At 44.7% G+C, this 25,501-nt stretch overlaps 1 protein-coding gene across 3 annotated transcripts in view; it reads left to right on the plus strand.

Moving 5' to 3' along the window:
- Positions 1-25,207, plus strand: part of LOC117356816 (scavenger receptor cysteine-rich type 1 protein M130-like) — a 91,900-nt gene extending 66,693 nt beyond the window's left edge. For all 3 annotated transcript variants that reach the window (XM_033936543.1, XM_033936561.1, XM_033936553.1), the window contains 3 exons: positions 2,878-3,276; positions 23,062-23,376; positions 24,929-25,207. In XM_033936543.1, the coding sequence (XP_033792434.1) occupies positions 2,878-3,276; positions 23,062-23,376; positions 24,929-24,978 (764 nt within the window). In that variant the 3' untranslated portion in view covers positions 24,979-25,207. The remainder of the gene's footprint in view (positions 1-2,877; positions 3,277-23,061; positions 23,377-24,928) is intronic.
- Positions 25,208-25,501: the final 294 nt, after the last annotated feature.

The raw sequence follows: 25,501 nt of genomic DNA on the forward strand, positions 1-25,501 counted from the left end.
AGAAGACTATTCAATTTTATAAAGTGGCAATAAGGAATGCTAACAAATCATTGTTTCCTACTCAGATGAATCTGCCTCTCATTCCAGACGGGTCTTTAACACTTTTAGAAACTTTTTCTCTACGTCACACTGTTAATCAGGATTTTTTTCCAACTGCTTCTAACTTAGCTGATTATTTTTCAGATAAGATAATTAACATAAGATAATTAAGATTAGAAGTTTGATTATCCTCAATTTACAATTGGTACTGGATCCAAGTATACTAGGGGCTAGATTCACTAAACCTTACGAAACTGTCCCGACGATCTCAAAACCAGTTTTACTGGTTTGCGATCGTTCCCCGACCCGATTTGCTAAACTTCTGCCCGATCCGATCCAAATGGCATGCAAAAGTATTTATTTATTTAGAAATTTATATACTGTTTAAAAGTAGACTGTTTATATAGTTTACATCACAATGTTAAAAAAACCGACGAAAATAAAAGCAAATACATAATACCGCCTAATCAGCCCTCTAGGCGGTGTACAAAATCATAAAAGAAAACAATAGTTAAACTACAAATTTAAAAAGACAGGGGGCGACAGACTTTTGGAGACATAAAACCATAACAGCTGGAAACAAGAGGATAATAGGCACGAACTACAATTTCAAAGATAAAAGATAACAATATACATATAATCCTCAGGGAAATACCATAATGTGGAAAGAAGAGCTCATAGATAATTCATCAATTTTGACTAAAATAACTTTTAAAAGGCATCTACAAAAAGCTGCGTCATTAATAATTTTCTGAACCTACCCTTTTCACCGCAATTTCATATCTGACTCACTAAGGAGTTCCATAACTTAGTTTTCAATCGTTACATTATCATAATGAACAAGGAAAAACAGGCATCATTAACTAAACATTTACAATAATCAAAACTTCAATGCATAATTCCTTTTCAAGCCCACATTAATGGGGAGATATACTTCATTACAGAGCAAAATTTATAGGAAAAAAAAAGAATAAATTCAAGATATATTCTTAACTTAATGGGATTAATTATTGTTTCCTCTTATTCTCTATGGTTAAACAGTGATCGTTAATCATTTCTTCTCTCTAGCAAGTAAAAATTGTTGTAATTGTATTGGATCGCAAAATACAAATTCAGTGTCTTTTAATTTAACAAGGCACTTACAAGGAAATTTTAAATAAAACGATGCTTCGAGAGCCAGAATCCTAACTTTTAATTTCAGAAATTCTTTCCTCCTTAATTGAGTGGCTCTAGAAACATCTGGAAAAATCCTAACCAAGTCGCCACAAAATTTCATTCACCTGTTTTTAAAGTATAATTTCATTAATATCATCTTATCCATCTCACTCATGCATGTTATCACCAGGGTAGACCATGTCTGGATCATATCCTGACTATTCTCCAAAAACTCTGTCAAATTAATTTCAGTTGATACCAAACGATCCACACCCTGGGCAGATCCTATTTTTTTCTGAGGAATATAATAATAATTATTAATTGGGAAATTCTCCGCATTGGGTAATAGGAGTTCCATAACTTAACTCCAGAAAGTCCTCTTACCTGTCTCAACAAGTCTAAGCAGAAGAAGAAACACCGATTGGGTTTGCCAATGTGAAAAGAAGCGATTGCTGAGGACCATTCGTTTACTTTCCTTGCCAACTCTCCTGCCCTGTTCGCCCTGAAATATCAGTATCGAAATTACAACCCCATATAAAACAACCATCAAAATAAAAAATAAAAATGTAAATTAACTTTGCATATGCATAAGAATTCCTTTTTTATACTGTAAAAAGTGCATTGCGAGCCCGTGGTTTTAACCCGCGAGGTTAAAGCGTGTTCTGTTCGATAATCTGGCTTCGCTGCGTCGGTCACAAATAATTCCTTTTTTAAAATGTCCAACTCTTAGGGCCAGCAAAAGTAAACTGCGGCCACCTCTCCCCCTTTCTTTTGAGTTTGCTTGTGCTTTGCGCCAATGATGTGCGGGAATAAACCCCGCCCACTAAGTACATGGTAAAGGGCGAAGAGCAAGCGCATGCATAAATTGCATCGATAACCAACAAGGATACTCTGCTTATGCGTTTTGATCACTCTTACTGTAGGGCACACGTAGAATCTGTTGTGAATCGGTTGTTCAGCAGAATTCGGCCAAGAATTGCCCAACAATGATCCAAATCAGTAAGTTTAGTGAATCTAGGCCTAGGTGACAGAATTTGGGACTGCTTTCTTACAACTTGGAAGGACAAAGTTCATTTATTATTCAATAAATTTTCTAACTCTCTTGGATAGTTGCCTTTAATATCTCATGAAAGATTCCCTGCTTAGATCACTAGTTGTTTCAAAAGTCTTAGAAAAAGGACAATATCCTTCCAACTTAACTGCTAGAAATCATCGGTTCGTGTTCAAGTCCTAGCGACTTGATGAATTACAGATCTAAAAAGAAATGGCTTTGTGCTAATCCAGTAAGGTCCTCTAGTGTCATCTCCAAGGTTGTTTTCATGGAGAGGGAGAGATGTTGGTTAGGGAGAATATGAGAACTGGGAGCAAGGGAAGCATGCAGGAGGCAGAGAGAAAGAAATGTTGGACAGGGAGGGGGCCAGGAAGGAGGAAGGGAGGGAGAAATGTTACACTGGGAGGGAGGAAAGATGACTCATAGAAGGGAGAAATGTCAGATTCTGGAGAAGGGTAATAGAAGGTTGTCTTTCTTGCCTATTTTATTATGTTGCTTATGTATGGAAATTTGTAAGCCACCTTGGATAAAGGCGGATTAAAAATGTTTTTTAAATAAATTAAATAGAACACATAGGTACCCGTAAGTGTAGTGAACATGTGTTTATTACATCCTTGTTCTGTTCTCTGTAGAAATCTCCAATGTCAGACTGGTGAACGGAAGAAGCCAATGTGGTGGGAGACTGGAACTTTTTTACAATAACACATGGGGGAGGGCTCAGTCTGATCTATATGGCCGTGTACAGTGGAACCTGCCAGAGGCTGCGGTGGTGTGCAAACAGCTGGAATGTGGACCTGTCTTGGAAATGAGCACAAAACAGGACACGCAGGAAGAGAGAACATACAATGTAAAAAGAATAGAAGGAACTAATTCATTCATTCCAGATCATCTTCATCCAGAGAAAATAAACATTGAGTATTCCCCCATGGGTGTTTACTGCAATGGCACAGAATCATCCCTCTCGCAGTGTGGGACCAGCATAATGAGCCGTCAGCCTTATCAGCACATGCACATTGAGTGCTCAGATTCAGGTACGTACCAGAACCACAGACCCTCAGTTCAGAATCATTCACTCAGAGAAAACAGGAGATCCCTCCCTCCCGAATCGTGGAAGGCAAAGAAAACAAACAAAGAAGGTGACTAGTTCATGCTCAGTCTCATTTATTCAAGTGTTTAAGCCCGTTACATTAACGGGTGCTAGAATAGATGTGTAAACTTTTAGCACAATGGGGTGCTGGGGCCTTTCTTTCTTTCTTTGCTTCCTGCTCCCCCCTGGCCAGCAGCACCTCTTCCCTATTACCCCTGTCCAGCAGTAGCCCTTCTTCCTTCCTTTTACCTCCCCTGTGTCCAGCAGCACCCATTCCCTGCTCCCCCTGTCCAACAGTAGCCCTTCTCCCTCCCTTTTACCTCCCCCCTGTCCAGCAGCACCCCTTCTCCCTTCCCTGCTCTCCCTGACCAGCATCCGCTAGCCCGGGCAGCCTCAGAGCTTTTGCTAGGCCGGCCCGCCTCACATTATCGAAGTGGGCCAGCCTAGCAAATGCCCCATGGCTGCTTGATGAAAAGGCAGAAAGTCAGCTGGCGTCAGAGATCGGGGCAGGAAATCAGCTGAGGCAGGCACTGCACATGCACAGCATGGCACCATGTAGGCACTGAACACGGAGATTGAAGTACACATGCACGCTAAGGGTTTTATTATAGCGGATATGACTATGACTATTGTTTGTTCACCTGTCGGTTTCATAGGGGATCGCAGAATTGCCTCCAGCCACTGCATGTGGGTTACAAGGCAGATACTTGAACCTTATTTTACCTCAAACAACCATACCGTCTTTCTTTTGCCAACAGGTGAACAAAAAAAAGTCCTTTTTAAAACTAAAAGAGAAGTGTCACATGTTTGTGAATCCCTAAGTATCTTGTTCTCCTCGGTTTATAAAATCAAACTCCTGAGGCAGGCCTTTTTAGGCCGAAACACAATCGTGTCGAGTTAGTGTCATATTGTTTATTTAGTTATTTCAATTTCTATCCCGTTCTCCCAGAAGCTCAGAACGGGTTACAAATAGACATTTACAATCATTTGAAAACAGACTAGTCATGATAACAAATAGGTTACAGTAGACAATAACAGAGCTTATTCTAGAGCCCAGACTGGTCATAGCGAATTATCTAATAAAGGAGATCGATTACCAACTAGTCACCTTCTTTGTTTGTTTTCTTTGCCAGTTAAATCATTTTCACGATCAAAATAATATTTCTTTTTTTCAATCTTTCCAATCTTGCAGATGTGGGAAGAAATTATACATAACATGCTGATCTGTCTGTCTGTCTGGGTGCAAAATTACTCTCCAAATATTTAATGGAATGTGATCAAATGTGAAAAGCTAGGGGAAAAATTCATCAAATTTGAAAATGGGCCTGAGCAGGCTGTGGATTACAGAGAAATAACCTCCGCAAAACAGGCCAGATCCATTTCAATAGGAGTAATTCCATGTTTAAAAAGAAGATAGAGCAGCTTTTAAACTGAGATGTGGGGGAAAGCTGACAGTTGCCCGGGAGCGGATGGTTCAGTGTAAGATTTCCTTGAAGGATACTCTTGAAACAAGATATTTAGGGGGAGAAGCTTGGCTGCTCAACAGTATGGACGGATAATCCATTGCTATTCCCTCCCTGCACTTGATAACGATCATAATATATTATAAATACAGTGGTACCTTGGATTACGAGCATAATCCTTTCCAGGAGCATGCTCGTAATTCAAAATGCTCGTTTATCAAAGCGAGTTTCCCCATAGGAAATAATGGAAACTCGCTTTGATACGTTCCCCCCCCCCGAGGCCTGCAGCACTGTTCCACCCCCTGCTCGCAAAGATCCTCCCTCCGCACGAACCGGCCCCCCTGCCCGAACAACTTAAACTTCCCCCCACGCCCCGCCCCCTGTCTGGCACCGGCACGCAGGCACAGATCGTGACGGTGCCTAGAAGATCTTCCGGCTTCTGCCTTCCTTGAGCATGCATCTGCACATGCTCAAGGGCTTATAATTCTCCCTCTCGCTGAGATGGGGGGCGGGGGGGGGGGGTAAGTTTAAGTTGTTCGGGCGGGGGGAGCTGGTTCGCGCGGGGGGTGCCAGTTGGAGCAAGGGTGCCTTTGCGAGCGGGGGGGAGCGATGCCGGTTATCGGAGGGGGGGTGCTCGCAAATTGCAGGTTTGACTGTAACTTAAAATCTTACAAAAATAGGTAAAGAAGAAGATGGCACCTAGAAAGCAATCAAAATTAGAAACAGCTTTTGAGGCAGCGGGAGTAGCGAAAAGATCAAAAACAGATCCTCCAACTCCCTCAAAGATACCACTGCCACAAGATGCTGAGGAAATAAACAATCCAATTATGGTTGAATTAAAGAAAATACAGGAGCTGATACAAGGTAATACAGAGAAACGTACTTCAATCCAGATGGAAGTTTTCAATCTGTCACAAAAACTGTCAGTTTGCAGTGGATGTACAGATCAGCTGGAACAACGAGTTTCTGTGATAGAAGATGATGTAAACAAATACCAAGCAGACTGGAAGGTTATAAATAGACTAATTAAAGAGCTGGAAGATACAAATAATAGGAGTAGGCGAAATAACATCCGATTGTTGGGTCTGCCAGAAGATGTGGAGGGCACAAGTCAATTTATAGATGAATTCATTCCTAAAATACTTTTGCTAAAATTTACTTTTCCTTTGGAGGTGGAGAGAGCACATCGAATTCCAAGCCGTTCTCAAATAAACAAGCAGGTCCTAGACCACTAATTTTCAAACTCTTACGTTACCAACAAGTGAAGGAAATCCTTTCTGCAGCAAAACAAGTGAAAGAAAGTTGTGAGAAAATTGAGAATAGTGCAGAATACAGCTGTTCGCCTGATATTTGGGCTGAAGAAAAGCGAACATATCAGTCCTTACTATCGATTATTACACTGGCTACCAGTGGAAGCACGAGTAATATTTAAATTTTCATGCCTTTGTTTTAAGTTGGTTTGGGGATTGGCCCCTACCTACCTCTTATCCCATTTCGTGCTACATAACCCTGTGAGGTTAACCAGGAACTGTAATTTATTTGCATACCCGAAGATTTTAGGCTGTAAATTTAGGTCTTTCTTAGACAGGATGCTCACATTTCAAGCAAGCAAACAGCAGTCCTGGTTGGGTAACTACATTAGTGGAGCCATGCTGTCTTACGGCGCCTTCTGAAAAGAAATTAAGACAGTATTGTTTAATAAATTTATCTCTTAATTCAAGGTTTTATTCTTAACATAATAATTTTACTGTATTAACATAAATATATTTGTCTTTTTTTAGTTTTTGCTGATTGTCTTTTTTTAGTTTTTGCTGATTGTATTTGCTGATTGTCCAGTTTTTCTCTTTTGTGTAAACCGCCTATAATTCTTTTGATTGAGGTGGTATAGAAAAATAAAGTTATGTTATGTTATGTAAGTGGCAGGAAAATAAAATTTCATTGTTCCTGGACTTTGCAAAGCAAACTGAATCTTTGAGGAAACAGTTCCACAACTCAGGCAGATGGGTGCTAAATATGGGTTGATGTACCCAGCAGTGATGAGAGTGACTTATAATAATAAAACATCCAATTTCGATGATCCTAAAGATCTTCAAGAATTCATATCTCAACAGGATGATCAGATGAATTGAAAGTGGCTTTCTACAGCTTAGTCTGAGTTATTTCAGTTTGTATGAAGAAATTTGTCAGTTGGTCTGTGAGAGTTCCAGGAAAGGAAGGAAAGTTTATACTACGTTACTGTTTTGTGGTTTTCATCTAACTTTTTACATAAAGATGGATAATTTTGGGGAAGGAATGGACAATTACTTCTTCCTGGAATGTCAATCTTATGTTAGTTCATTATAGTGGGTCAGAAATGGAAAAGACAGTTTTGTTTTTGTTTTTAACTTCCTGTTAAAGTTGACACCTTTCTTAGATGGTTACTATGGCGACGGATTCAAACAGAGGCTTCAAGAGAAGAGGGAAAGTCTAATGTATACAGCTGACACCTTTCTTAGATGGTTACTATGGCGACGGATTCAAACAGTGGCTTCGAGAGAAGAGAGGAAGTCTGATGTATACAGCGGACACCTTTGTTAGATGGTTACTATGGTGACAGATTCAAACAGAGGCTTCAAGAGAAGAGGGGAAGTCTGGTGTATATAGCTGACACCATTCTTAGATGGTTACTATGGCGACAGATTCAAACAGAGGCTTCGAGAGAAGAGGGGAAGTCTGATGTATACAGCTCACACCTTTGTTAGATGGTTACTATGGCGACGGATTCAAACAGAGGCTTCGAGAGAAGAGGGGAAGTCTAACTTATACAGCCTCGTTCTCACTGGATTATCTGGAATCTGCTAGAAAATGTGTCATGCCTGCAACTTGTATAGTGACAGATAGGAAGGGTCAGATCTGTTAATCTGTATGGGCCAAGGAAGATAAGGAAACTGACGTGTTCCATTTAATTGATATGGTGCTATTATTAAATTAATAGAAATGTAATGATTAATTTATTCTTCTACAAGTAATCGGTTAATATTTAATTTAATGTTTGCTATTTGTTGAAAGTAACATAGCTTCTATACAGCTTTACTGAATACTGTAATATAAAATGAAAAGGGACTTTGCATGAATTGGTCATATGGATTAGGTTGTTGGCTTTTTTTTTTAGTATATATGAATTATATTGAAAGATGCAGTCTGTTGAATATATCTAATATAATAAAATGGTAGGCCGCGCATGCGCACTAAAAAAAACGTGTTCCCTGATCCGTCGCGAAAACACGATTGCGCATGCGCGGGTTTTACGTCACCACTTGCTCGCGGCGGCTTTCAAATAAAAATAAAAAATTACACAGCTGCAGCAGCCTTCCTCACCCCCGCCTCTCACTGTCAATGGTACCGGCTCCTCTCTCGAACTGCACCAGGATCGAGAGAGGAGCTGCAGCGCCGGCTTTCAACTTAAAACAAAAAAATAAAAAAACCCCAACTGGAGATCGCCGCTCTCACCCGGCTCCCACTGTGCAAACCCCCCCCCCAACTGGAGATCGCCGCTCTCAACCCCCTCCCCCCCCCAACTGGAGATCGTCGCTCTCAACCCCCTCCCCCCCCAACTGGAGATCGTCGCTCTCACCCGCTCCCACTGTGCAAACCCCCCCCCCCAACTGGAGATCGCCGCTCTCCCCCCCTTCCCCCCCAACTGGAAATCGCCGCTCTCACCCCCTCCCCCACCAACTGGAGATCGCCGCTCTCACCCGCTCACACTGTGCAACCCCCCCCCCCATGGGAGGATGCGCCGCAGCAAAGTGCTGCACAGGTACTGGAGGGGGAGAGACATATCGCTTCTGCACCGGTACAAACATCCCTCCAGCGTTGGCACTCGCTGCATGTTAAACAGGCTGCTTCGGCCTTTCTCCTGCAGTTGAGTCCCTTTGCCGCTTCACTGATTACGTCATCAATGACGCAACAGAGAGCCTCAACGGCAGAAGAAAGCAGAAGCAGCCTGTTTAACGTGCAGCGACTGCCAACGCTGGAGGGAGGTTTGATATTAAAGTCTTGCTAGGAGGGTCGCAGAGTCAGCGGGGGTTGGGCTGGGAGGGGAGAGAAGCGTCTGCCTCGGGTGCTTCAAGCAGCAGCAGCGTTTTCATGAAGACAAGACCGGCCAGAGAGAAAGACCTGAAGCCAGCAACAGCAATGAATTGTGAATGCTGCTGCTGACCAATGAAGTAGTTAAATGAGGAAAGGGAGCAGAGGGGGAGAGAATGCCTTGGAGGGAAGGAGGAAGGTATGCCAGACCAAGGCAAAAGGAAGGAGGAGATGGAGAGAGGCCATATGGGAGAGAAAGAGAGAGATAGAAAGAGAAGAGAGGGCAGTGAATGGAAGGGGCAATATAGAGGGTGAACAGTATTCTAGCACCCGTTAATGTAACGGGCTTAAAGACTAGTTTGAAAATAATTTGTTTGAGAGTTGAAGATGTCATGTTTATAGTATTATTTCTATCTTTTAAAAAGATATTAGATTGTACTTTTAATTCTTTATCCAAACTTTTTATTTGGGGATTTAAAGAATTCCCCAAATTCACTACCAAATCCCATAATGCATCGAGTGTGACTTTAGGTGGTTTTATAGGTGAAAAAAGTTGTAATGGTGTAGTATCTAAATGTTCTGAAATTAGCTTTACCTCGGTAGCGTCTTGTATTTCCCCAGCCTCTGTTGTCCCGGTCGCAAGTCCTTGCAGAGATAACATATCACTCTGCGTTGTTATTTTCGGCGAGCCCTCCATGCTGGCCTCTGGGAACGAAGAAGAAACCACCTCTTCGGGTGCATTCTGGTCCCGTGGAGAGCTAGCTGCTTGCGGCGTCGGTTGAAGGGGTGGCGTCCTAACGTCGGGGCTAAGAGTGACATCAAGCTCAGGGGATCTCCCCACCGTTCCACTCTCTGGCGGTGTCCCCAACGAGCTAGCACCCGACTCTTCTTGCTCCCGTTGTAGGCGTCGGAGAAGATCATCAATTGTTACAAAAAGAAGAATTAAATGACCTAAAGCAGGATATGTCACAACTTAAAATAGAGTCACAAAATACAAATAAGGAGCTAATGCTTCTGAAACAAAATCAAGATTTGTTGGTTAAAGATAATATAATACTCAGGAAGAAGTTGGAAGCACAGGAGAATAACGGTCGAATTAATAATTTGAGGTTTATAAATTTTCCAAAGATCCTGTCAATTTCTCCTAGAGAAATGGTGAAAAGGTATTTTATGGAAATATTGGAAATTCCTGAAAGTTCCTTACCTCCTCTTACAAGAGTGTATTATCTTCCTGCCAAACCCCAATCTAAAGAAGAAAAAATTGAAGAACCCCAGGAGAGGTCACTGGACATTTCCGTAATATTAGAACAATCAGATAGAGAACTGGCCGTTCCAGCCACTCTCTTGTTGTCTGTCGCTTTGGCCCCAGACAAGGATTGGATAATGAAACTTTACTTTAAAAATAGGTCCAAAGACTTCCTGGGACAGCACATTCAGATTTTCCCTGATGTCTCTAGAGAGACTCAAAAAAGAAGGAAAGAATTTCTACTTTTAAAACCTGGAGTGACTCAAATAGGTGGCATTTTCTTCTTGAGATATCCATGTAAATGTGTGGTTAGATATTTATCATTGAAGTATATTTTTACAGAACCGTCTCAATTAATTGGTTTTCTCTCAGGGAAACGTCTTGAAAAAGGAATAACAACAGCAGCGCCCATGGAAGGTTAACTCCCTGCACTTTAGTAAGACATGGACTTTTTCTTTTTAAATTAATTTGAATTACATTTGTTCTACTCTTTAATCTTGGATCCAATAATTTTGAGGACTAGTGTGAGATCAGCTAGGATATTGTTATTTTATTTATCCATTATTATTTTTCAATTGAACTATGATTGTGGTATATCTTAATTTTGGAATTTCAGTTTAGTATGTTGTTTGACCTCACTTTACTGTACAAGATGTATATGCTTGGTGATATTGTAAAATTCTATAAATAAATAATAAAATAAAAAAAAAAGATATTAGATTTTTAAGTTATAGAATTTATTTGATTCAATTTTATTAGCTATATATATATATATATCCAAAAATTTATGTAAAATAATATCATTTTATTGTAATTTTTAAATTTAATTATATGTATTAGGTATATTTATTTTATTTAGTTTGGGCTAAACAAATTGTTGAATAATTCTAGTAATAGTATTGTGTATCGAGTACCTTGTGAGGGGAGGGGGATTATGGGTCTACCAAGGCAATCGAGTTTACCATGTGTTTTTTCAATGGGGGGTTAAGGGTGGGGTAGGGCTGGGTCTTATGGGGTTTGAAAACTGGAAGTGTATTAAAAAAAACAAAGATTGGATTGTAAGAAACTTAGGGGTCCTTTTATCAAGGCACGGTAGGGTTTAACGCGCAGAATACTGCACGTTAAACCACCTGCCACGCTAGTTGCTAATGCCTCCATAGTTTTTTTGCTTGCCGCGGGGATTAGCGTGTGATGAAATGTCTGACATGCTAACCCCGCTAGCACGGCTTGATAAAAGGACCCTTTAGTGTATTCATACTATAATGAATATAAAACTTTTTTCATTAAATGCTAATGGACTTAACCATCCCATAAAAAGGAAAAAATTACTTACTTTCCTAAAAAAACAACAGGAATATGTTTATTTTATGCAGGAAACCCATCTGTCGGCAGTAGAATCTGCTAAATTGAAAGGAGGATAGATCAGTGAATGTTTCTTTGCTCCAGCTGTAGGGAAAAAAGCTGGTGTGGCAATTCTGGTGAACAAAAAGTTATCGTCAACTTTTGATAACTGTCATGTAGACCCAATGGGTAGATGTATATATAGTAATATGAATTGTGGGGGAAATAACTTTACTATCTTTAATGTATATGCAACAAATTGGAATCAAGCTGAATTTTTTAAAGAGATTCAACAAATTATTCTATCACATAAGGACCAGGTGGACTCTGGTTAGAAAGGGTTTATTCTAGGACAAGCAGGTAGCATATTCCCTACACATGGGTGACATCATCAACGAAGCCCCCTAGCGGACGTTCTCGCAAGCAGACTTGCTTGAAGATCTTCAAGCTTGCGAGTGTACCGCGCATGCGCGAGTGCCCCTCCCGCCCGACTCGGCATGCGTCTCCTCAGGGTGGCCTCAGTTCTAAGTTTTTCGCGGAGCCAGAAGCCTTGCTCCCTTGCTCTGCACAAATTCATAGTGCCTCTTTGCACCACGGCTTGCTTTTTTGTTTTCGGGTGAGTCGCTGTGCTGCGCGTCTTTGTTTTGACTAGTTCCTTCCTATTTTTTTCCGACCAGGTGGTCAGTTTTTGTCAAGCCGCCTGACCTCGTGGGGCTGTGGCAGTATTTTTTCCTATGTCCCGGCCTCTGACCGGGTTTAAGAACTGCACTAAGTGCAACCGGGTGATCTACATCACCGACCCACATCGTTGGTGTGTGGAGTGCCTGGGTACTGATCATCGAGCTGAGTCTTGCCCGCATTGTGCTACCCTCCAACTGCGGGCTCTTCGTCGACGTGTGGCCAAGATTCTTTTTTTTTTTAACTTGAAAATCTTTATTAAAGGTTTTATGTTATACAAGCAACATGTGGATATCAGAGCTTAATCACCCCACAGTATGGAACAAAACAGAAATCAGCAGAATCAGAAATCACCAATAAGCAAGAAAAAAAACATCATTGATATGTAGATATCCCCTGCATGGAATCTCAAATCCCCCCCCCCTCCCAAATAAACTGAAAATCCAAAGTGGACAACTCCCTGGTGTTTCTTCAGGCAGTTATCCCCACAGCAGGAATCCCCCAAATTCCCCCAGCCCCAGTAAACTTAAACCAAAGTGTCAATCTTGTCCATAATAACAGTCCAAGTTCGAATAAATGAAAAATAGTGCCCATGTCGTTTGGCAATGGAAAGTTCTATGATATACATTTGATGAAATTTCAAAGACCATTCTAACATAACAGGTGCCTCAGTTCTTTTCCAGTGATTAGCAATTAAACATTTAGCCGCAGCCAATCCCCACCGGCGAAGTTTAGTTTGCCAGGCATGTTCACACACATTATGGAAGCCCAGTAAACATTCCCCTGGCACCAACGGGAGCACAAATTGCAACAATTGAGATAAACAACCAACAACACGTTTCCAAAATATCTATAAAGGAGGACAATCCCACCATATATGCAGAAATGTGCCCACAGCCCCCCCACACTTCCAACACAGTGCAGAAGACCCCGGAAACATTTTATGTAACCTAGCTGGTTACATAAAACCTACCACCTAGTAAACACCTTATAGGCGTTCTCATGTATAAGGACACAAGAGGAGGCCTTACCCACCTCAAGACAAAGTTGGGTCCATTCCCTCTCCAAAAAGGAACACCCCAAGTCCCATTCCCAAAGGTCTTTATAGTTAGGATGAAAGGTAACCGAGCCTCAAAAATATTGATAGAGAACTGAAATGGGCTTGGGCAGACTACGAAGTGTAAGCCACAGATGTTCTAAGGGGGCCATAGACTTAATCGATTCCCCAGTCCAGCCCTGCGATTGAATAAAGTGTCGGGTTTGGGAGTAAGCCAAAAAATCCCCCTGAGGTAAAGCATTATTCTTCCGAAAAGCCTCAAAGGATACCAAGATCCCCTTATGGAGGACATCAGAAAATGTCCGGAGCCCTAGACACTCCCATCGTAAAAAAACCGAGCTCTCCCTACCCATCGGGAATAAGGGTTCATCACACAACGCCCCCAAAAGCGAAGGCACCATCCCCGCTTCCCATCTCTTCCGCGTCTCACACCATATCCTCAATAAGTGATTCAAAATAGGATTACTCATAGTTCTGAAAACCACCCTCTCTGATAAAGAAGACCAAAGTAAGAATCGTAAAACCCGGTTACTCAGTAAATGCTGTTCAATTGGACTACACGTTTTTGTTCAGCTATATCCCAATCCAACAAAATTCTCAACTGCGCCGCCCTATAATACCAGAACAAATTAGGGAGCGCTCGCCCCCCAGACTCCCGAGGCAACCACATACACTGGCGAGAAATCCGAGGCGGTTTCCCCTTCCAAATAAACTTAAAGAATAAGGCATGAAGTTCGTTCAACACCACAGAAGGGACCGGTATAGGTAATGTTTGAAAAAGAAATAATAAACGAGGCAAAATATTCATTTTAGCAATCGCTATCCGCCCCCACCAAGACAACCACAACCCAGACCACCGCTGTAAATCCGCCCTAATCTGCCTAATGATGGGGTTATAATTCAAAGTGTATAGCTGAGAAAGATCCCGAGAAATATAAATCCCCAAATATTTAAGCGCCCCAGAAGCCCAACGAAACGGGAATCTCCCCGATAATCCCCGTTCATCCTCAGCCGTCAAAGTGAGTCCCAACAATTCAGACTTATCTGGATTGACTGTAAAACCGGACACCAGACCAAATTCTTCAAAAATGTCCAACAAGATAGGAAGGGAGAATTCTGGATCACGCACATATAACAAAACATCATCAGCAAACAGCGCAAGTCGGTGTACCTGAGCCCCAATCCTTACTCCTCTCAAATCTGGATGCTCTCATATGCGGATGGCCAAGGGCTCAATAGACAACGCAAACAAGAGTGGAGAGAGAGGGCAGCCCTGACGTGTACCCCGTTCAATCGAAAAAAACTCAGTGTAACCCCCATTTACTCTAATAGTCACCCTCGGAGAATGGTAAAACGCCTGCACCCATGCCAAAAAGAAATCCCCACATCCCGTCCGCTCCATGACCTGCCATAAAAAGTCCCAGCCCACCTGATGAAAAGCTTTCTCCGCATCAACCGCTAAGAGAGCTACCCTATCCAAAGTCTGCTGCGCCTCCCAAATAAGATGCAACGTTCTTCGAATATTGTCACTAACTTGACGTCGCTGAATAAACCCCGACTGATCCATATGAATCAGGGTAGGCAAGCACTTCCCCAACTGGAGGGCCAAAACCTTTGCCAAAATTTTTGCATCGGTGTTCAATAGTGAAATGGGCCGATACGCACCACAACTAGCAGGGTCTCTCCCCGGTTTAAGCAATATAGAAATACCCGCGTCTCCCATCGATGGCGGTAGCATATTACCTCCCCGAACCCCATTAATAACCCGTACCAATAAAGGAGCTAAAACGTCTCGATACTGTTTGAAAAAACTATTGGTGTACCCATCTAAACCCGGGGATTTTCCCAATTTCAAGCAGGCAATAACCTCCAGTACCTCCCCCAAGGAAACAGGACTATTAAAATAAGCTATATCAGAGTCCCCCAGGTGTGGTAACGCCACTTTATCTAAATATGCCTTAATAGACTCCAGGTGTACCCCCTCCACTTTCCCATATAATTTGGTGTAAAAGGAAAGAAAAACCTTCTTAATAGCCCCATCAATGCACTGCATCTTCCCCTCCATATCCCTAATCCGTGTAATAGCGGTGCGGGCCTGTTTCAATTTAATGTACCGAGCGAGTCGCGAGCTGGCTTTATCACTATATTCATATATCGTCTGGTGCAATCTTAATCTATAATAGTCAATCTCCTCCATCTGTAGAAGAGAAAGCTTATGTCGCACTCGCAAAAGCTGTGCGAACACCTCTGGGTCAGGAAAACACTGGTGCTGCCTCCCCAGGGAAATCAAACTCTCCCGAAGGGATACAACTCTGCGCTCCCGCTTCCGTTTAAGACGGGCCCCCCATTTAATAAAGACCCCTCGAATTACAGCTTTAAGGGCATCCCACAAAATGGAGTCACCAACCATGCCATTGTCATTGTCATGCAGATAATTAGCAATAGCCTCCTCAACCTCACTGGCTACCTTTGTATTCTTCAACAATGATTCATTAAGTCTCCAAAAGGCCCGATGACTCCCCCCATCCCAATAACCCTCACAAGCTATCCAGACAGGCGCATGATCAGAGATATGTATAGGTTCGATTTCAGCGGCCCTGATTCCCCCCCACTGATTACGATGGGTCCAAAGACTATCAATCCTAGCATAGGAACAATGAACAGAAGAATAATGTGTATATGACCGCTGAGTAGGGTGGTGCAATCGCCAGCCGTCAATCAAGCCCAGGGAGGACATCAAGGCAAGAAAAGCTTTGCGAGAAGCTCGTGAAGACGGTCGAAGTCCTCCCTGAGAGTGATCAAGCACCACATCAGGCGTAATATTGAAACCCCCACCTAAATATACTGACCCCCCTACAAAATTGACCAAATCCTCTTTTAGAGATCCATAAAAGGCCGCCTGACCCCCGTTAGGACCATAAACATTAATCACAGTGAAGAGACGGCCCTGCAATGTACCCTGCAGAGCTAGACACCTTCCCCCAGAATCCCTATATACCTTCAAAACAGTAAAACCCAAACCCTTGCAGATAAGAATTGCCAGTCCTCCCACTTTTTTAGCAGACTGTGCACTTTGATGAGTCCATACATGTTCAAAGTGAGAGGACCTTAAAACCCCCACATGTCTGGGCCTCAAATGGGTTTCTTGAAGCATACAGATATCCCATTTTAATCGATTCAATTCACGATACACTATACTCCGTTTACCCGCACTGTTCAAACCATTCACATTCCATGATCCTATGGTTAGAAGTTTACATGCATTCCCCTCCTGTTTCCCCCCACCCCCTCCCCTGCCAGAAGCTGACCCCCTCAACGAAGGTCCAGCCAGTCCGCAGAAAGTGAATGTTACCCCAGGTGACTAACCCAAGCTGCTCCCCTGAATTCCAAAACAAAACCAAGAAGTATAACAGGACAAGCAACAATAAAGGCTAGTAAGAAACTGCATCAATTGCATAGTCCAATACAAAATGAAGACCGGAGTCATCACACCACCCAGTGAAGCTCCCAGCCAAACAGTTCAATTAATCAGCAAAGTAGTATAGGTGGAACATCAGATTCCCTGTTTAGCCGTACGCTTTCCAGAGCGCAAGACCGTGGACCAAGCTCCTTGGAGTCCCGATGTACTGGCCGATTCCGGCGCGGGCACAGGCTCAGGAATATTCACGCACCCCAACTCTTTCATAGCAGACTAGGCTTCCATTACAGTAGTCACTTTCCGAGACCTCCCATTTACTATAATCCAGACCCCAAAGGGGAAAAGCCAGCGATACTTGTGGCCCCCATCTCTCAGTGCTTGGGTGACCTCTTTAAATGCTCTACGCTTCTGTAATGTAGACCAGGCCAAATCTTGGTAGACTCCCACCTCCATCTCATTCCAACGTAAACGGGGATGGCGCCTAGCCATCTGCAAAACCCGCTCTTTGAGTGCATAATCGGCAAAGCAGCCAATGATATCCTTGAAGCCAGGACCTCTCATTGGACCCAAGCTCCGATGTGCCCTCTGAAGGTGAATCTCGCTAGGTACCTCAGCACCATCCATTCCAAGCAGGCTGCGACAAAACTCTCTCACCACTTGTTTACAGTCGCGATACGCCTCCCCCTCCGGTATTCCTTTAAAGCGCAGATTACAGCGGTGCGATCTATTCTCAAGATCTTCCACTTGCGCCTGCAAATCCTGCAACTCTGAGGAGAGGCGAGCCGATGACTCTTTGACCCCCGACACCGATGCAGACAGCGTTTCCACATGGTCCTCTGAGGCCGATACTCGGGCCCCCAGCTCACCCACATCTGCTCGAAGTTCTGCTAATGCAGCTTTCACATCTACACGTACTCCAACCATTTCTTCTTTCAGTTCCCAAAACCATGTATGAAATGATTTGTGTGCTGTCCCACCAGGCTCCGCCGGAAGCTCTTCGTCCCCAGGCTCAGCCGACTCCGCCAGCATCGCGGGCCCCGCCGTCATCTTGTGCATGTCTCCCGCTCCTCCCTGCGCCTCACCCGCCGATTTTTCACCAGCCTCATTAAAATATTTAAACTTGTCCAGTTTCTTCCGCGTCGCCATTACCACGGCAACCGGCGAGCGATCTCGGCACCAAAAACGAAACCGCGCTAGAAGCTTAAAAGCTCTTTTTCTCTTCTGCCCCTACGGAGCTCCCGAATCAGGCAGCCATTCACTAGGATGACGTCACTTCCTCCCGTGGCCAAGATTCTTAAACTTTTTGGCCCCCTGGAAACCAAGGAAACGGCCTCGGCCTCGGTTGTCGGGGCCTCGGCTTTGAAGGCCTCGACCTCAATGAAGTCGCCCTCGACCTCGAAGGCCTCGACCTCGGCTCCGCCTGTTACCCCGACTTCGGGTAAGTCTCCTCTTCCTTCCTCAGATGTGCCGGCGAAGAAGCCAACCTCGGAGTTTCTTGCGAGTGCCGCATCCTCGGCCTCTTCGAGACACCATACTAAGCATGCCTCCTCAGATAGGGAATACTCTTCCTCGAGGTCGCCCCCGAAGGAGCGCACTGCTGCAACCCAACTCCAGCATCCTCTGGTTTCGGTGCCTATGTTTGAGGACATTCTTAAGGCTATCCTTATCATGCAGATTTCCTCTGTTCTGGGTCAACTGGCCCCGGCCTCGACCTGACCTCTGTCTGACCAGCCTGGGCATTCCCCCGCAGTTTCTCAGGGTCAGTCCCACAAGTCTCGCCGCTTACCCTCAAGCGATTCTTCTTCTGATTCGAGGCATGAGACTTTATGGGTGTCCCAGGCGGGACCCCAGACTATGACTTCCACGTCTTTGAAGCCTATACTTTCGAAGCAGCAGACGACTTCCCCGCCTCGTCGAGGCAGGTCCCCGTCCGCCCGTACCGCGGGGCCCTTTGTGGTCTCGTCATTGGGCACGGACCCTTGTCTGCCTTCTTCCCTGCCGATCTCTTTGGGGTGGGGGCTTTCTGCTTCGGCACACGTCGGGGACTCATCTTTCACGCCGACCTCTCCGAAGCTTTGGATAGTGGTGCCTCGGACGCCGGGGTCCTCCCCAATTTATCTGCAGCGGGGCCATTCTTCGACGCCCCCGAGGCAATTCAGCAGAGCCTCCTGCTTATTATTCGAGGGAAGTTTCCCCCTCTTTCTCGGCTGCTCTGAGATCTTGGTCTACTTCACCTCCGGAGGATGAGTCTTCTTCTCGACCCTCCTCCTTTACCCGGTTTGTTTTGGACATGGGCCAGGCTCTTAAGCTTGATCTCCAATCCGAGTCCCGGTATACTCATGAGTATTTGGCGGAGATGGGGCTCCCTCATCCACCCCATGAAGCTTTGCACTTGCCTTTGTATCAGGTGCTCTGGCAAACATTCCTCCGGAATCTGGAGACTCCTTATGCCGTCACTGCCATTCCCTCCAAGATGGAGTACCGTTACCAGACGGTCCCGGTCAAGGGTTTTGAGACTGCGCAGCTTTCCCATCAGTCACTGGTGGTCGAGTCTTCCTTGAAGAAATCTAACCCCTCCAAGGTCTATGCTGCTGTCCCTCCGGGCAGGTAAGGGCGTACGATGGACAAGTTCGGATACCGTCTCTATCAGAACTCGATGATGGCGAATCGAGTTCTAAACTATAACTTTACCTTCACGTCCTACCTCAGGTACTGTGTGGATGCTCTCCTCTCGTTCCAGTCTGACGTGTCTGCTCCTCGTAGGAAGGAGTTCCGTCTTCTCCAGGAGACCTTTTCTCAGCTCCGTCTGTATATGTGTCAGGCGGCTTACGACGCCTTTGAGTTGTCCTGGAGTGTCACGGCCTTTGCAGTCGCCATGTGTCACCTGGCCTGGCTCCGGATTGTGGACATGGATCCCAACCTCCAGAATCATCTGGCTAACCTCCCTTGTGTGGGGAATGAGCTGTTTGATGACTCCATTGAGGCTGCCACTAAACGCCTTTTGGAGCATGAGCGGTCTTTCACCTCCTTGGTGAGGCTCAAGCCGAAAACTCTGCAGGCTCATCAGTACAAGATTCCTCTTCTGTGATATCTGCAGAAATCTACTCCTGCGTTCTCTCGCCCACCCCCGAGACGCCCACAGCAACAGCAGCAGCGTCCTCCTAAGACCCAGCTGCCCGCTCTGACGAAGCCTGGGCCGTCTTTTTGACAATTCCAGTCTGAGTCTGCAGGCTCTCTTCCTCCTGGAGCCCTCCCCCCTTCCCATCGGGGGATGCCGCCATCATTTCAATCCTCAGTGGGAGAAGCTTACCACAGACCTGTGGGTGCTTTCCATCGTCCGAGAGGGGTACTCCCTTCATTTCAGTCGCGTACCCCTGGATCTTCCACCAGGAGAGTTTCCTTCTTCCAGGTCGCACCTTCCCCTTCTTCTGCGGGAAGCGCAGGCCCTCCTTCACCTCAGGGCGGTCGAGGAGGTTCCTCCGGATCAGCTCAATACCCGGTTCTTTCTGGTCCCCAAAAAGACGGGAGACCTGCGTCCGATTCTGGACCTCAGGGCTCTGAACAAGTTTCTGGTCAAGGAAAAGTTCAGAATGCTCACTCTTCCTACGTTGTATCCCCTGATGGACGACGGGGACTGGCTGTGCTCTTTGGATCTCAAGGAGGCCTACACGTATGTCCTGATTCATCCGGCTTCTCGCCGGTATCTGAGATTCCGGATGGGGGATCTCCACCTCCAATACCGTGTTCTTCCCTTCGGTCTGGCTGCCTCCCCGAGGGTGTTCACTAAGTGCCTGGTATTGGTGGCCACGGCCCTTCGCCTGCAGGGGCTTCAGGTGTTTCCCTACTTCGACGATTGACTCATCAAAGCGTCATCCCGCCAGGCGGTTCTGAGGGCGACGAATCAGACTATTTTGCTCCTTCAAAGTCTTGGATTCGAGGTGAATTTTCCCAAGTCTCAGCTGTGTCCGTCTCAGTCCCTCGAGTTTATTGGGGCGGTGCTGGACACTTGTCATCTTTGCTCCTTCTTGCCTCGACCTCATCAGGAGGCCCTTATCCATCTTTGTCAAAAGGTGGCTTTCCTGTCCTTGCTCCCGGCCCATCTGATGATGGTCTTGCTCGGCAACATGGCCTCCACGGTTCACGTGACTCCTTTGAAACAGTCTCTCCATTGGTGGATGCTCTCTACCAATCTTTCCAGAGGTTTTCTGTTTCACGCTCCTCCTCTGCAGAAGGTTCTCACGACGGACTCGACGGCCTGTGCTTGGGGGGGCTCATCTGGATGGTCTTTGCACCCAGGGGCTTTGGTCCAGGGCAGGCGTCTCTGTCACATCAATCTGCTGGAGCTCAGAGAAGAGTTCAACGCACGGACAACCAGGCCACCATGTATTATATCAACAAACAGGGGGGCACGGGATCTCTCTCCCTGTGCCAGGAGGCGATGTGGCTTTGGGACTGGGCGATCCGCCGCAACATCTTTCTCAGGGCGGTCTACATTCAGGGCCACCAGAACTGCCTGACGGAGAAATTGATCCGCCTTCTGCAGCCTCACGAATGGTCAATTCATTCCTCGACTCCGGATGTCGATCTGTTTGCATCCCCCTTCAATCACAAGTTGCCTTGTTTCTGCTCCAGGGACTACACCCTGCACCAGAGCGAGGCGGATGCCTTCCTTCTGGATTGGACGGACCTTTTTCTGTATGCGTTCCATCCATTCCCTCTGATTCTGAAGATTCTCGTCATGCTCAAGTCAACTCACACCACCATGATTCTGATTGCTCCTCGGTGGCCCAGACAACCGTGGTTCTCCCTTCTGCTGCAACTCCACTGAGGGAGCCTCTTCTTCTGCCTGTTTTTCCTTCGCTGCTTACGCAGAGTCGGGGATCTCTGCTTCATTCCGACCTGCAGTCTCTTCACTTAACAGCTTGGTTCCTTGAGACTTGATGGCCTCTTTCCAGTTGTCTCAGTCGGTCCTGGATGTTCTTGAGGTATCTTGGAAGGAGTCCACTCGCCAATGTTACCATCAGAAGTGGACCCGTTTTTCTTCTTGGTGTCCTACGCAGCGTCAGGAGCCGCAAACTGCATCCTTGTCTTCTGTGCTGGATTATCTGTTGCACTTATCTGGTGCTGGTCTCAAATCCACATCAATTCGAGTCCACCTCAGTGCCATTGCTGCTTTTCATCAGCCGATCGACTGGAAGCCTCTCTCTGTTCATCCTGTGGTTTCCCGGTTCATGAAGGGTCTGTTCCACATTCATCCCCCTCTTAAGCCTCCACCTGTGGTTTGGGACCTTAACATGGTTCTTTCTCTTTTGATGAAGCCTCCGTTTGAGCCGCTTGCACCATGGAGTGATATAGAGGAATTATAACTTTCTTAGTCTTGTTAACCATCCCTTTTTTTAATAATTCCTAGCATCCTATTTACTTATTTAACCGCTACCACACATTGGGCAGAAGGTTTCATCGTATTGTCTACGATGACACCCAGATCCTTTTCTTGGGCGCTAATCCCCAAGGTGGATCCTAGCATCCGGTAACTGTGATTCAGGTTATTCTTCCCTATGGGCATCACTTTGCATTTGTCCACATTAAATTTCATCTGCCACTTGGACGCCCAGTCTTCCAGTTTCCTAAGGTCTTCCTGCACAGTCAGCATGCGTTTTAACAACTTTGAACACTTTACTGTCATCTGCAAATTTAATCACCTCACTCATCATTCCAATTGCCAGATCATTTATAAATAAGTGAAATAGCACCGGTCCCAGCACAGACCCCTGTGGCACTCCCCTGTTTACTCTCCTCCATTGAGATAAATGACCATTTAACCCTACCCTCTGTTTTCTTTCCATTCAAATTATTCTGCCCCTTTCCCCTCCAGGTCAGGATAATAAGGGAGCCAGGATGATGTCTACATGTTAAGAAAAATAAATACACACATACTAAGACCCTGATGGAAACAGAGACAGGACTGGCGTAAAGGGAACAGTATTTCTGAACATTATTACAATATACTGGGACACAAAAGAAGTACTGGTTGATGTTCTCTTAGGCTTCCGCGTCTGGCGTCATGATTGTAGCAGGTTTCCGGGTCTTGCCATTTCTGCGTAGAAAGAACCGACGTTTCAGCCATCATGCTGTGGCTTTCTTCAGGGTATGATCGAACCACATAGCATTCTTAATGGTTGCTATGTACAATACAGATCTCAGCATACCCTGAAGAAAGCCACAGCAAGATGGCTGAAACGTCGGTTCTTTCTACACAGACGCGGCAAGACCCAGAAACCTGCTCCAATCAAGTACTGGTTGAATACAGAACATATGCGCCCTCTAAACCATACACAGTCACTGGATCTGTACTGGCTCAGCAGGCGTGCCATTTACCATCAGGGAAAATAATTGCTGTTCCCTTATGGCTACTATAGATATGGTGACTTCTGAACAGATTCTTGTCTTTTTTTTCTTAGGAGTTTCCGGTGTGAAGCTGGTGGACGGAGCGAGTTCCTGTGCTGGAAGAGTAGAGGTTAAGTTCAATAATACCTGGGGCACCGTCTGTGACTATAACTGGGGCATAGAGGATGCCACAGTGGTGTGTAGAGAGCTGGGATGTGGATCTGCCGTGGAGGCAGTGCACGGTGCTCATTTCAAAGCTGGTTCTGGTCCAGTTTGGTTGAAGACTGTTTTCTGCAGCGGAAATGAAACTCAGATTTCTCAGTGTGGATCTGTGATGTCCGAACACTATCCATGTGACCACAGCCGGGATGCTGGAGTCATCTGCTCAGGTAAAGACATTTTCTGCCAAAGAAATAGTAATTAATTAGATGATTTATTAGGATTTATTTACTTTTTTTTAAAAGCAGCATAGAGCCAGAATAAGTCAAACGTAGTCAATTACAGCCGGAAAAATATTCAAATTCTAAGATGCACCTCCGTTTTGCAAAAGTGAAAAATATGATAAATAAATAAAATTTCTCAGTTCAAGGTTCAAAATACAACATTGCCATATGCAACAGAACAAGCTTGCTTTAGATCTGTTACTAGCAGTAACGTGGTGAGGGTGTGGCATTGGAGGTGGACCACCCCGGGTGCCATCTTGGTAGGGTGTTGGCACCTCTCCTCCTCTCTGCCCTCCCCACCCCTCCCCTGTCCCTGCCACGCTCACACCTTCATTTCCCCCTGTATTTTCGGCTCTTCACAAGCGCAAACAGTAGCTCCAACCTGCTGCTTGCACTGGCCTAGGCTCTCCCTCTGATGTCACTTCCTGGTCCAAAACCAGGAAATGACATCAGAGGGAGAACCGAGGCCGGTGCGGCCAACAAGTTGGAAATGCTGCTTATGCTGGGGAAGATCCTCCTCCCAAGGTGTATCCCTAACCAAAGGATATCACACAGTGTAATACCTGCCAGCAATCCATCTCTGGAGTAGCTGCCACATATTGGATGCACACACTGAAAGGCTTCACCTAATTTGTTCATTTATGCAATTTTCTATACTATTCTCCCAAGGGAACTCAGAACAGTTTGTCTGTCCTGTCTGTCCTGGGGGGCTCCTAATCTATCTAATGTACCTGGGGCGATGGGGGGATTAAGTGACTCGCCCAGGGTCACAAGGAGCAGCGTGGGTTTGAACCCACAACCTCAGGGTGCTGAGGCTCTAGCTTTAACCACTGTGCCACACACTCCCCACTCTCCAAACAGGTTGAAAAATCAACGGTGAAAGCTAGAAGGATGCTAGGGTGCATAGGGAGAGGTATGACCAGTAAGAAAAAGGAGGTATTTTGTGTACGATTCTGGAGGCCGCACCTTAAAAAGATATAAAAAGGATGCAGTCAGAACAGAGAAAGGCTACTAAAATGACAAACTTAAAGATCTCAATCTGTATACTTTGGAGGAAAGGTAGGAGAGGGGAGATATGATAGAGATGTTTAAATACCTACGTAATATAAATGTACACGAGTCGAGTTGCTTTCATTTGAAAGGAAGCTCTGGAATGAGAGGGCATAGGATGAAGTTAAGAAGTGACAGGCTCTGGAGTAATCTGAGGAACTACTTTTTTACAGAAAGGGTGGTAGATGCGTGGAACAATCTCCCGGAAGAGGTGGTGAAAACAGAGACTGTGTCTGATTTCAAGAAAGCCTGGGATAGGCACCTGGGATCTTTAGAGAAAGAGGAAGAATTAATGGTTACTGTGGATGGGCAGACTGGATGGGCCATTTGGCCTTTATCTGCCATCAAGCTTCCAATAAAGATACTTTATGTGTTGGATTGTATATGGATAAGTATATTAAAATATTTACATTACAAATAATTAACTAAACTTTATTTTTATTTTCAGGAGAAGAACAAGGAAGAGAAAGTGAAGAGACCAGCAAAGACGACCATTAAGTGTAGAAGAAAAGATTTGTGTTATGAAAACAGATTGTATTAAGAATGATACATTTATCTTTAGGAACCATTTTTTATACTTCCAAATCAAATAACAGCTTGTATACTTCAATAAAATAAGGAAATCCAAATGATAATAATGTTTATTTGAAATCAAAAAGGATTAAGATGTCAGTGAGAGGATGAATTCACTGCCACTGTAATTGTTACTCATAATCTCATAAATTGGTTAAAACAGTTTGAAAAATATTCAAAAATGATAAAAGTTGCAAAACCTAAATTCCTTAAACAGGAAATACAAACATGTGAAAGATATCAACACAATTAGCAACTATTAATTCATGGAAAACTCTGCCAAAAATGTGTTCTCCACAAGATGACAAGTTGCAAACTCAATAAATCTGAGAGGAAAAAGCCTCAATGAGCTCAAATTGCTTAAAGTCACTGGTTCAGTTATTATCATTGGCATAAAAAAATCTCTACATACCCCTTAGCATTTTTAAGCAATCAGTTTTGGCCAGGT

Source organism: Geotrypetes seraphini, chromosome 1 (assembly GCF_902459505.1).
Source record: "Geotrypetes seraphini chromosome 1, aGeoSer1.1, whole genome shotgun sequence".
Taxonomy (NCBI): domain Eukaryota; kingdom Metazoa; phylum Chordata; class Amphibia; order Gymnophiona; family Dermophiidae; genus Geotrypetes; species Geotrypetes seraphini.